At 38.3% G+C, this 12751-nt stretch overlaps 1 protein-coding gene across 1 annotated transcript in view; it reads left to right on the top strand.

The window, feature by feature from the left end:
- sec61b (SEC61 translocon subunit beta) overlaps positions 1-11925 on the top strand; it is a 31213-nt gene extending 19288 nt beyond the window's left edge. The window contains exons 4-5 of the mRNA XM_072575563.1: positions 1071-1172; positions 11552-11925. Of these exons, the coding sequence (XP_072431664.1) occupies positions 1071-1172; positions 11552-11639 (190 nt within the window). The 3' untranslated portion in view covers positions 11640-11925. The remainder of the gene's footprint in view (positions 1-1070; positions 1173-11551) is intronic.
- The last annotated feature ends 826 nt before the right edge of the window (positions 11926-12751 follow it).

Raw genomic sequence — 12751 nt, 5'->3', positions numbered from 1 at the left:
TGTGATTTACATTACTTCTACAATAGTCAGTTCCAGAAACCAAATCTATAAATGTGATCTTTCTGCAAGCTTCATACAATCAAAATGTATAAAAATTTGTGTATCCATCTGTTGGACAATTCAAATTTAAAACAAAATTCAAATTTAAATCAAAAAGGAAATCAAAGTGTGGATTCTCTTACATATAAAAATTAATTTTAAAAAATAAAGACAACTTGGAAATGTTTTTAACACTAATCTGCATTAAAATTAATGTTACTAACCACTGTAATAGCAGTAGTTAATATATTGTACTTGCATTCAGTATTCAATAATCTCTTTCCTAGGTCTTAAACTAATTAATATTTTGATATAATACCTCATATTATCTAAAGATTTCAAGAAATGTCTGTAACATTTTCATGTTGTTTAAATAGGTAAAATGGCGAACTTAAATATAGTCAGGCATTTGATATCTTTCAACATCAATTATTCTCATTAAAACAGAATTTGATAACATTGCACACAGTCCTCTGCTATAATTTAATTCCCGATTTTGACTAACGTCACCAAATAGCCAGTTAAGTGGTGATCTGATAGAGCTACACTTCTCCTCTTGTCCCCTATATGACAGAAGGGGGTGAAAGCTACCCCGATCTGTTACTTCTTTCCTTCCCACACACTGAATGTGAGAATACTGCTGCCATCTGTTTTTCTCCTTACACAGTCTTAACTTTCAATTAAGCGGTTTGAACTTTGCTACCAAATCACTTGGTTAAAATATTATTTCTCATGCAGCTTTTTAAAAATTTAGAATGAAGAGATATGTTTTAGTGAAGTGCTGTTCACAATATCTAATATTTTCTTCTACACCTTGTCAGTTAGGGAGAAAAGCAAACAAAAAAGAATTGTGAGGATGAGAATTCTGAATTCTGAAAACCCAGTCAAGAAATCCATTGTTTTGTGTTTGACATGGTTTTAATTGAACCAAGATTAATCTTGGGTTAAGTAGATTCCTGCTAACAGCATGCTGTTCCAAGTTGCAGTCCTTTAATATTAATATTTATTCATCTTTTACTCTTCTATTTCAGAAAAGCTACCAGTAGTGCAGTGAGCCGTGCTGGTCGAACCACCTCAACAGGCACTGGGGGTATGTGGCGGTTCTACACAGAGGATTCTCCTGGGCTTAAAGTGTAAGTATTTTCTGTGGAAACAGAGTTGCAGTCTTTTAGCTGCAATTGAGTAGCTGTACAATCAGCTTGTGTGTTATTCGTGTCTCAATGTTTGTAACATCCTCTTTATGTTTTAGTATTCATTTAGTTTTTATTTATTAAATGGTGATTTGCTGATGACATTATTGTGCAAAGTACCTAGGAATAGTTTTGAACCTGTATGATGGAGTTGTACTGATGCATTTTGATACTAAAGGTATCCAGGATAATGAGTGAATCTCTTCACATCCATCACATTGTCGTTTTATGTTAATAATGCAGTTTACATAATGTTTCAATTTTGTCTTCTGTTGCACTGAGGGTGACAAGGGCACAGAAAATTCTCTGGATGGGCTCTTCAGTGACCATCACCAGTAGTGATTCAGTGGAACCACTACAGACTGAGCTGATTGAGACCTAAAGGTACTAGAATAGATCTGTGGTAGGTGAAGGAGCTAGCAAGAGGGCAAAACTTCTTTGATCTTGTCCTCCCTAATCCTATCTCTCATAATTGCATCTGTCTATAACCGTATTGGCTAAAGTGGCTACAGCACAGCTTTTGTGGAGACAAAGTTCTGTCTTTGTATTGAGGATATCCTCCATCTTGTTGTGTGGTGCTACCATCATGCTAAATGGGATAGACTTCGAATCAGTCTGGCAGTTCACAAGTGGGTATACCATGAGGACCTTTAGACTTTCAGAAGAGTAGAATTATATTTAGTCGCAATCTGTAAGCTTGTAGCCCCACTCTACCATTGCTATCAATCCTGGTTCCTTGAAGTGAACAAGTCAAGGCATATCTAAAAAAGAGGCATCAGCGTGATTACTTGCATGTCAGACAGCATAGGTAGCATGTGATAGACAGAGCTAAGCAATATCATGACCAACAAATCAGATGTAATCTCTACAATCCTGCCAATTCCAGGTGTGATGTAGTTGCCAGTTAAGCTACTAACCCAGTGAGGTGGCTGTACAAATATTTCCTATGTCAATTTGCAGCAAAACCTAGGCAACTTCAGGTTTGAACTGGTAAGTAGCAAGTTACACTGTCATTTGTGTGGCCTTGGTGACCATTTCTAACGAGGGAGATTTGCCCCTTTTTTTTTCATCATGGTATGTGGGTGTCATTGGCCAAGCCAGCATTTGTTGCCAGCTGTCATAGCCGTTGAGAAGGTGATGAGCCACCTTCTTGAACCACTGCACCTTTGGGCTGACAGGAAGGAATTAATTTTTTTTGTGTCCTCTTGGATGTGTTGATTAGACAACAATGTAAAATGGTCTTTATGGTTATGAAAGGATTGACAATAAACAGCTCCAAGGCCCAAAAGGACTCTGCAAAGCAAAAATGACAATTAAAATGCAGAAAAGGTCACATCCAAGCAAGATCTATATTTGTGTTAAATGTTGGCAGATTTTGGGAAAATGCAGATGTAGCAGGGTTGTTGTTATGGTTGACTTCAACTTTCCCAATATTGACTGGAACCTCTTTAGTGCAGGTGGTTTGGATAGAGCCATTTTTCTCAAGTGTTTAGGAGGGTTTCCTTACTCAGTAACAATGGCCATTAGATTAGATTTTATTGAATTCAAATTTCATCAGCTGCTGTGTTGGAGTTTGAACCTGTACGCCTAGAATATTAGCCTAGGACTCTAGATTACGGATCTGATGGTATTGCCACAACGTCATCCCTTCACACTAAAACCCAAAAAACCTAACAATGCTAGGAGTTTGTCGTTGGAGGAACTAATAAGTATTGTAAAATCAGAAAAGTAACTCTAAATATTTATTTTTTGAGGTTCTGAGGAAGAGTCACTCGACCTGAAACATTAATTCTGATTTGTCTCCACAGGGAGGCATGGTTGCTCAGTGGTTAGCACTGCTGCCTCACAGCACCAGGGACCCGGGTTTGATTCCAGCCTCTGGTGACTGTCTGTATAAAGTTTGCATACTCTCCCATGTCTGCGTGGGTTTCCTTTGGGTACTCCAGTTTCCTCCCACAATCCAAAGATGTGCAGTTTAGGTGAATTGGTCATGCTAAATTCCCCATAGTGTTCAGGGATGTGTAAGATTGGTGCATTCGTCTGGGTGGGTTACTCTTCAGAGGGTCAGTGTGGACTTGTTGGGCCAAACTGCCTATATCCACACTGTAGGGATTCTATAAGATTCTGAGATGCTACCAGACCTGTTGAGCTTTTCCAGCAATTTCTATTTTTATATTTGTTATTTTGGTATGCCAGCTTTGTGGTCCAGAATACATTGTCCCTGTACACGTTATTGCATAAGCTGATGTGCAAGAAACCTTGCAAAGGTTGCATCAGGAGCTATAAAGTCTGCTCCCTCTGACTACAAAGACTAGTTATCACAAGATAGTTATAGATAAGGAGAGCAGTCAGTTTTCCTAGCTTAGTCATATCTGACAATCTTCTGTCATCCTTGTTTAATCACAAAACTCACTTGTTTCTACCTCCAGTATCCAACCTGGAAGTCCATTATTTGCGTTTGATCACTTTTTCAAAACAAAATGAAATGATGTTATCTGGCATTGGTTTGCATGTGTAAATCCCTGTCCTTCTGTTGAGTTACATTGAAGTGCTCAATTTACTTCTTCCATCACTTCACTATATTCTGTGCTTAGAGATTCTGTCTCAGTTTTTTAATTTGAGTTGAAAAGCCAAAGTCATACCAGACTTGCTTTGGAACATACTCCTGGATTTATATCTGCAGCACCTCCAGCAATTGAAATGTTTTAATGTTGCACTGATAAATGGCAAGTTGCTTTCCTGCTGCAGTAGTGCCAGCCAATGACCATTGAAGTTAGCAAATGTAACACAACCGTTTAAGAAAGGAGGGAGCATGAACGCAGGGGACAAAAGATTAGTCAAACTTATTACAGAAGTCTTGCTACAATTAAATAGGACTTTGCAATCGCACCTGGAGTACACCACGCAACGTTTAGTCTCTTGTTTAAGGAAGAATATTTGTATCAGAGGCAGTACCTTGAGGTTCACTAGATTGGTTCCTGAGGTGAGAGGCCTTTCCTCTGATGAGAGGCTGCGTACATTGCACTTATGCATTCTGGACTAAAGAAGAATGGGAATGTTCTCATTTAAAATATATGAAGTTTGAAGGAACTTGACAAGATACAGACTGAAAGGTTCCTTCACCTGGCTGGGGAATCTCGAAAAGAAAACGAAAGAACTGCAGAAGCTGTAAATCAAACAAAATTAGAAGTTACTGGAGAAACTATGAAGAGAAATCAGACTTAACGTTTCGAGTCTGGTGACCCTTCCTGAGAACTGATGGTAGTTAGAAAAATGTTTTATTTTATGCAGAAGATAGAATGGGGAGGGTTAAGAGGGTAAGGAGTAAATGATAGGTGGGGATAGAGCCCAAAGAGACAGAAGACAGTTGGACTGGCAAAGGAGTGGACAACGATCTGGCTAGGAGAGTGAATAGCTGTTAATGGAGACTGTTAGTAGCTAACAATAGATAGTGTATATTGTGATAACAAGACTTGGTGTGGGATAGGGGAATAGACATGGGAGAGTACAGGCCCTAAAATTATTGAACTCAATATTGAATCTGGAGGGCTGCAGGGACCCCAAGCTGCAAATGAGGTGTTATTCTTCCAGCATGCTGATCTTTGCTCGAACACTGCACAAACCTGAAACAGAGATGTTGGCCAGGGAACATAGTAATGTGTTAAAGTGGCAGGCAACCCGGAAGGTCAGGGTCTTTTTTGCAGGCAGGACATTCATGTCCTACGAAGTGTTCACCCAGCCTGTGCTTCGTTTCCCCAATTTTTAGGAGACTACATGGTAAGCAGCGATTGCAGTAGACTGGATTGTGAGAAGGTAAAGTGCTGCTTCACATGCAAGGTATGTTTTGGCCCTTGGATACTGAGGAAGGAAGAGGTAAATGGACAGATGTTACAACTTTGGTTGCAGGGGAAGGTGCTGTGGTGGGGTGTTAGGAGTGAAGGAAGAATGAACCAGGGTGTCCCGGAGAGAACGGTCCCTGCAGAAGGTGGACAAAGGAGGGGAAGGATATATATGTCTGCTGGTGACATCTTGCTGGAAGTAATGGAAATGGTGGATGATGATCTTTTGGATGTGGATACTGGTAAAATGCTAGATAAGGACAAGGGGAGCCCTATAGCTGTTGTGGGAGGGAGGAGAGGGGGTGAGGGTGGAAGTGCAGGCGATGGGCCAAACCCGGTTGAGGGCCCTTTTGATATTGGTGTTGGGGAATCGTCAGTTGTGGAAGAAAGTGGACATTTCGGAGGCTCCCTTGTCGAAGTTAGCCTCGTTGGAACATATGCGACGGAAATGGAGAAACTGGGAGAATGGAATAAAGTCTTTACAAGAAGCAGGGTGTGAGGATGTATAGTCCAGGTGGGAGTCTATAGATTTATAGTGGACATTACAGGCCAAATTCTTCCCAAAAATGGAAACCGAGATGTCAACGACAGGAAGGGAGGTGTCAGACCAGGCGAAAGTGAGGGCAGGGTGGAACTTCGAATCGAATTCGATGAACTTTGCAATTCCAAATTAAGAGAGAGAAGCAGCACCGGTGATATTATCAATATATTGGAGACAGAGTTTTGGGTGGGGGCTGGAATAGACAAGTCCTTTGGTCTCCCTGAGAATCAAAGGATATGGAAAAAGGAAGGAAAGTGGAGTTGAAGCCTGAATCAGTCCAATGGCAGAGTAGGCTCGAGGGGCCATGTGGTCTAATCCTGTTCCTATTTCTTTTATTATGTGAGAAGAACAAAGCTTCACAGGAACCCTGTTCCATTTACACGCTGCGTTCCTGCTACACACGCCAGGCAATGACCAGTGAAGTTAGTGAATGTAATGCTACCATTCAAGGAAGTAGGGAGGGTGAACACGGAACAGGCTAGTTAAAACTAATATTAAGTAAGTCTTGCTACAATTATATGGGACCTTGATGGAACTACGCTTCTAATATTTAAAATTAGCCCTTAATCCATTGTATAGTTTTGCTTGTGATTTAATTTGCAATGAAGTGGTTTAGCATTATTTCCCTGGTGGAATTCGGGGCCTGTTTTAATAAGTGGCTTCAGTTCCTTATAAAAGTACACATTCAAGCTCTGTCTTGATGTCCTCAGGATTGACTGTTTAAGCAACAAAGGGAGGGGAAAACGTGTCTGTAATTGATTGTTGCTTTTTGCTTTGTAAAGGAAGCTATCCTAGAGTACGACTGTTTTAAACATTTTATCTTTCAAGACACAGGCTTTGCTGAAAAGAAAATATTAAATTATTCTTATCCTACCTTTTGACCTTTAACTGCTCTTAGCTTAATGGTTGCCAGCATAAATAAAAACAGGAAATGCTGCAAGTACACAGCAGGTCACCTTTTGTAAAGTGCAAAGGCCAGTTAGCATTTCTTTTCTTTTTATAGATGTTGACAAAGCTTTCACTTCACTAAAACTTCTAGCCTTGTTTTCCCTTTCCTCTCATTTTCTTTTGATACTTGCACTCCAAGTAGCTTGTGATTTAAGTTTTTCTGATTACACTGCTGTTATGAAGTAGTTTAAGTATTTCTATACAATGTTCTTCATGACTTTCAAATAACATAACTAAATGAAAGAACAAATGTATAGTTTCAAGCCTTTGCTACTTTAGCATGAGACATTACTGTGGGCAGCCCACTTTAGATTAGATTAGATTACATTACAGTGTGGAAACAGGCCCTTCGGCCCAACAAGTCCACACCGACCCACCGAAGCGCAACCCACCCATACCCATACATTTACCCCTTACCTAACACTACGGGCAATTTAGCATGGCCAATTTACCTGACCTGCACATCTTTGGACTGTGGGAGGAAACCGGAGCACCCAGAGGAAACCCACGCAGACATGGGGAGAATGTGCAAACTCCACAGACAGTCGCCTGAGGCGGGAATTGAACCCGGGTCTCAGGCGCTGTGAGGCAGCAGTGCTAACTGCTGTGCCACCGTGCCGCCTACACGGTTACTGCCTTGAGTGCTTTGTGCAGAGACAATTTCAAATTAGGTGACAAATGCCTCCCTTACTTTGTGTAAGGTAGTGCCCATCAACTAATTTACAATTAATATCCTGTTGATTTTTGTTGACTGTCTAATTCTGTTGGATGGTTTGACATGCTGGCATATTTAACAGTCAGCTGGATAAAAGTCCAATCAGTCACGTTCCTACTTTTAACAGCCTCTTGGCCCATTGATTAACCTAGTACATTGTTGCAAGTTTACCATACTGGATACTAAATGGATATATTATACAGGTTGAATTAATTTATAATTAAATGATCAGCATTGCAGTATTAAATGTATGCAAAGTAGAATTGCATAAGCATCCTACCTTTTAACTTGACAACTAAATTGCAGCATAATTACAATAAATTGAGTTATTATTTTGCATTTTGAACTTTGTAACTATGCAGCAGGTTATGATTGGGGCAGTAACCTGCTAAATGCAGGCTCTTGTGTTTCAGTCGATGAAAAGTAGGATGCTTTGCAAGCTGAAATTTAGAATGCAGTCTTTTTGATGATCAGGGAAAAAAAAATGACAACTGTCTCTTAACTCCCACATTTAGTGACCTTTTAAATTTGGTCTTTTTTATCTTTGCTTTAAAGCAAATTATCTCCTACGTGATGCCTGCCTCAGGTTCTGTGAGATAAGATGCACTGTGATAATCTGATTAAATCACATCCCACGCCATTTCTTTAGGGAGTTGGGCTACAGAGGTGAGAATTCAAAACAATAAAGAAAACTAAATGCATGTGACCCATCAATTCTTTTAACTGGACGAAAATCACCTTTGCGTCTACATAATCAAACTTAGGCCACCACTACTGCTTTGTATCATAAGACATGACTGTACTTAATAATAAATTTCTTTGACAGTAATGACTGGTGGGAATATTGTTTATTGGGCTTCCATTTAACTCTTGACTCAGTTTCATTTATTGGTACGAAGGAGTTAAGTTGCCAAAAAGAAATACTTCGGTAAATGTGACTTTTCCATTTTTGTAGTTTAGCAAGAAAAAAATAGTTTAATTCAAGTAAAACTTGACATTTTACTGACCTTTAACCATGTCATGCTGTCTTGACTGGGGGAGAAGGAAAGGGGTTTCTTGTAACTAAAGTTTAGATATTAACTTGTCCAAATTCTAAATTTCTAACTGCGGTTTATGTTGTAACCTGAGAGTGAATGGCTTTTTTTTTTGTGATTGGAATTTATTTACTATATCTGAATCCATAGGTGACAAGAGAGCGGAAGAAGGCATACAGATTTGACTAAATTTCTTAATTCATTAAATTTCCATAAAAAGATTGTGTATAGTTTCTTTTACATGACACAATTTCCCAAGGTGCTTCGCAGGAACAGTATCAAAAAATACCATTATCTAACCACATAAGGCAATACTGGAGTGTTCTGCCAAAGACTTGGTCAAAGCAGTGTTTTCAGGAGCATCTTAAATGAGAAAAGTGAGGTATAGAGAGAGAGCAAGGTTAAAGTAGGGAGGTCCAGGGCTTTGGTCTCAGGTAACTGAAGTATTGGGAACCTAGTGTAGATCAGATAAAATCAGGGATGCTGAATGGTGAGAATTGGATGAATGCAAGTATCTGCAAGGTTTGTGAGGCTTGATGTAATCAAGCAACGTCTTTATGTGAGCAGCAACGTCTTTGTGGGATTCGAAAACAAGCACGAGAAGTTTAAAACCAACATGCTTAACCAAGTGCCAGTGTAACTCGGAAAGTGAGGACAGGGACTGCAGAGTTGTAGATGACCACACATTTATGAAGGTTGAAATGTGGAAGGCCAGCTAGCAGTGCATTGATTTTAGTGAAGTGTAAAGATAACAAAAGCACGTTTGACTTCGGTAGCAAGTGAACTGAGGCAGGTGCAGAGACAGGCAATATTATGCAGGTGGAATCAGGTTAATTAGAAATATTTTAGGAGTATGTTACTCAAATCTGCTAAACCCAGTTTTCATTGTGCGTCATTGAGAAATGTGTTTGTATTCTTTATCGAAGGGCTAATATAAATATTAAAGAGTTGTACCCTGCAATTGTGTACATCTGTCAGAATTATCAGGCTGCATCAGGATGTGGGAAAGTGCCTTTCTTGAGAGTGTAGGAAAATTGAAGACCTTCTCCAAACCTTTGCTTAAATACAAGATCTTCAACAGCAAATCTTTGTACATGACGAAAGGGACAAACACGTTCGGGGAAAAATAGATGTAGCGTTCTGTCATGTTTTTTATTTGTTCATTCTAGCCAAAATGATTAAAAATGTGAATTTTATCCTCAGTGTGTCTGGTTTTAAAGATGTACTGTAATTATCTGCTTTATTAATATTGTCTGTTTGAGAGAGTAACATTCATTGTGTTAATCCTCAAGAGTTGTTTCTTTCCATGCTTTGTCTTTTAAATAATTTGCTTAGATGGCATGAGTTGGCAATTGGAGTAAAAAATTATGTTTCTCAGGTATTTCAACCCATGTTTCTTTTGAAGGTCAAAAAGTACTTTGGATATGTATGTCAGTGGTAGATGCGTTTATCAGCTTTGACTGTGTTTCAACGTATATGCACACATTGATCTGAGGCTTTCAATACTTTGTGTTCATTTTACACATGGGAAATGAAACTGGAGCTTTATGTCACAGTCCATTCTTCATCCAATAACTACAGTGAAATAGATGAGTTTAGGATTTGAAGGATTATTCAGTAATCAAAACAATGTGACTGCTTTTGTTTTAAGATCCAGAATATTTTTAGGCTCCTAATTCAACCAAAAAATTCCACTTTTGAAAAGAAAACAAAAACCAATCAATTACTTTTTAATCTATCCTTCTTTGGTTAATTGAACAGAGAATAGAATCCCTACAGTGTGGAAACAACCTGGACATTAAGTGCACAGTCTATTTGGCCTCATATTGCTGAGTTGTTTAAATGTAGATTTACTAATTTCTTTAATATCTTCGTAATTCTGAGTTAATAGTCACAGACTAGGACTTGCAAATGTCTGTTGCAAATTATTCTTGCCTAGATCAATGCAAGTAATATTGTTGTGATGATAGTGTGATCTCTTTAGATGTTCTCTATGTCCAATTTATACCGTCTGACATTAATAGCCATCTAACTGGGAATTGAATAAATTACCAGGAAAGAAGAAAATGACAAAGCTATGGGGAAGAGCAGAGGAGTGGGAATAATTCAATAGCTCTTTCACAGATAAAATGAGCTGAATGGTCTCTTCCTGTGCTGTAAGATTCTGAATTCAAGTATTTAACGTTTTGGGACAGGAAATGGATTTTCTGAAGTTTGACTGAGTTGGGGTAAAGGCTTCTGTCTGATTTTAGCCCCTCACTTTGAGGTAAGGTTAATGTGAGTGCATTATAATAAAAGGAAAAGTGGTTATGCAGTGCACAATAATGCATTTTAGTTTTACTAAGTTCTAAAACCAAAGCTAATGTTACTTAAATATTACTCTTAGGCACCCTTATGTTTATTGCTGTTTGGGTTAAGTTTTCTAAAAGACAAATTAGTTATGCTACAGGAATAACTTGATGTTTTTCAAAAAATGTTCTGGTTCTGAGCTACTGGCTATTAGTAGCCAGTGAGAGAATGGTTCCAAATTTTCACAATTAGCTTAATTTGTGTAAATGCAAATTCTCCATAAACTGAGAATCAGCTGTGAACAGTTCTGCTTATGGCAGGAATGTGAACAAGCCTTCTCGTTTTGTCTAAAGTGTAGAATGTATGATGTTATGGTAACTGTCTTGTGTTATTAAGTTGTAATCTAAGCTACTGTTTTGTGTGGATAGCTTAAAGCAGCGTTGGAGTTTCACAATTAAGATGAAGAACTGTATAGGTCCTGATGTCTGAGGCTTGTGTGCAATTCAGATTGGTACATTGTTTTTTTTTTCTTCACCGGTGAAGGGAGAAGTGAAAATAACATGAGGAAATTTAGTTTCTAAGGTTGTAATTGTTGAAAGCCTGATTTATTTTCTGATATTTTTCACTTGGATTTAAAATCTTTTCAAATATAGTTGTATTATGTAGCTTTTCTGAATCTATACTGAGTGAATAGAATGATATATGCTGTACAACTCTGACAACAAAATCCTTCCTAAAACAAGGAAATAGCAATAACTCTGCTTGATATTTATTATGCTTTTTCTCCAACAGTGCTAGCAAAATTGGTATTGTGCAGGTGCTCTTGCTGTACCACTAGGTGTCCCTTTTGTCCCTTGTATTGCTGCCTTCGCATTGACATTGAAACTATAAAAGCAAGCAGTGGTGAACGTACTGCTAAATGTGCTTCTATTGATTTTCTTTTCCTCTCTCCTCAGTGGGCCTGTACCAGTGCTTGTTATGAGCCTACTGTTCATCGCTTCAGTATTTATGCTGCACATCTGGGGCAAGTACACCCGATCATAGACAAGACTTCAGCTTCAATTTAACGCACTCGTTTGTTCTGGACCAAATGCCTGTTTTTATGGGAACTGAATTTTGACACATTAAATCTCGCCTTTCGTTGATGAAAATTGATGTGAAGATTCTCTCAATAGCAGGATGTAACAGCTTGATCCTTTTTCCCAGTTTTCACGAAGAGTCCATGTGTTAGATTTCTGAAATCTTTGAAAGTTCTTTCTTATCTTTGTTTTACCATTTTTTTGTAAAACAACACACTAATGTTCAGCAATAAAAATAATTGTTACTTGTTTTCATGTTGTGTTTTATCAGTATAAACATATTTCCGACACAATGTGCTCTCTAACTTGTGGCATGTGAAGCACTTTTGAATGTTCAGCTGGACATTATAGTGTATGAAAATGCAAATTTTTTACTCTCTATCAATCTGAAATAATTATTGGAAAGAGCCTGTTCTTGGTAAGGTTCCTTTTGAAAATTATCTTGAAGTAGTTAACAGTGTGATCTAGTGACCGACCGATATTTCATCCTTGAAATGTGGGTTTAAATCCAGTTGAGGCTACTGGAGTGAAAATGACCTTTATCTATTGCCTGTTTCGTTTCCTATAAAGAGTGAAAGGAGTAAAAATGACCTTTATCTATTGCCTGTTTAGTTTCCTATACAGATGAAGTTGCCATAGGCCTAACCAAACCTTAAGCTGTGTCTCTGGTGTACGTCAGTAAGAAATGCCCTTCTCAGTTTCAGGAATATTATTGGAGAATGTGGACTGACTTCATTCGTTCTCACTTAATCTGGCAGAAATGGTAAGGTCTCCAATCAATAAAAGTAACAGTCCTGGAATTTCTAAACAGAGAAGAAGGGGCATCATTTGGCCTATCAAGCTTGACCAAGAGCTGCCTAATTATGTCCCAGATCTAGTTTGCTATAGTAACTACACACTAGTCCTCTTGAAGAAAATCCTCAGTCGCCTTTTTTTTTATTGTTGTGCCTTCTATTGTTTTGAGTATTCAAGATCTTTTAAGTTTTGAAATAGTAATTATTCGAATTCCTTTCAAATTTCTTGCCAGCCCAACCCATTCTTCAAACAAATTAATTACTCCGTACTTGCTCTGTCAAA

Source organism: Chiloscyllium punctatum, chromosome 8 (assembly GCF_047496795.1).
Source record: "Chiloscyllium punctatum isolate Juve2018m chromosome 8, sChiPun1.3, whole genome shotgun sequence".
Classification (NCBI taxonomy): Eukaryota; Metazoa; Chordata; class Chondrichthyes; order Orectolobiformes; family Hemiscylliidae; genus Chiloscyllium; species Chiloscyllium punctatum.
This window is presented reverse-complemented; position numbering and strand designations above follow the sequence as displayed.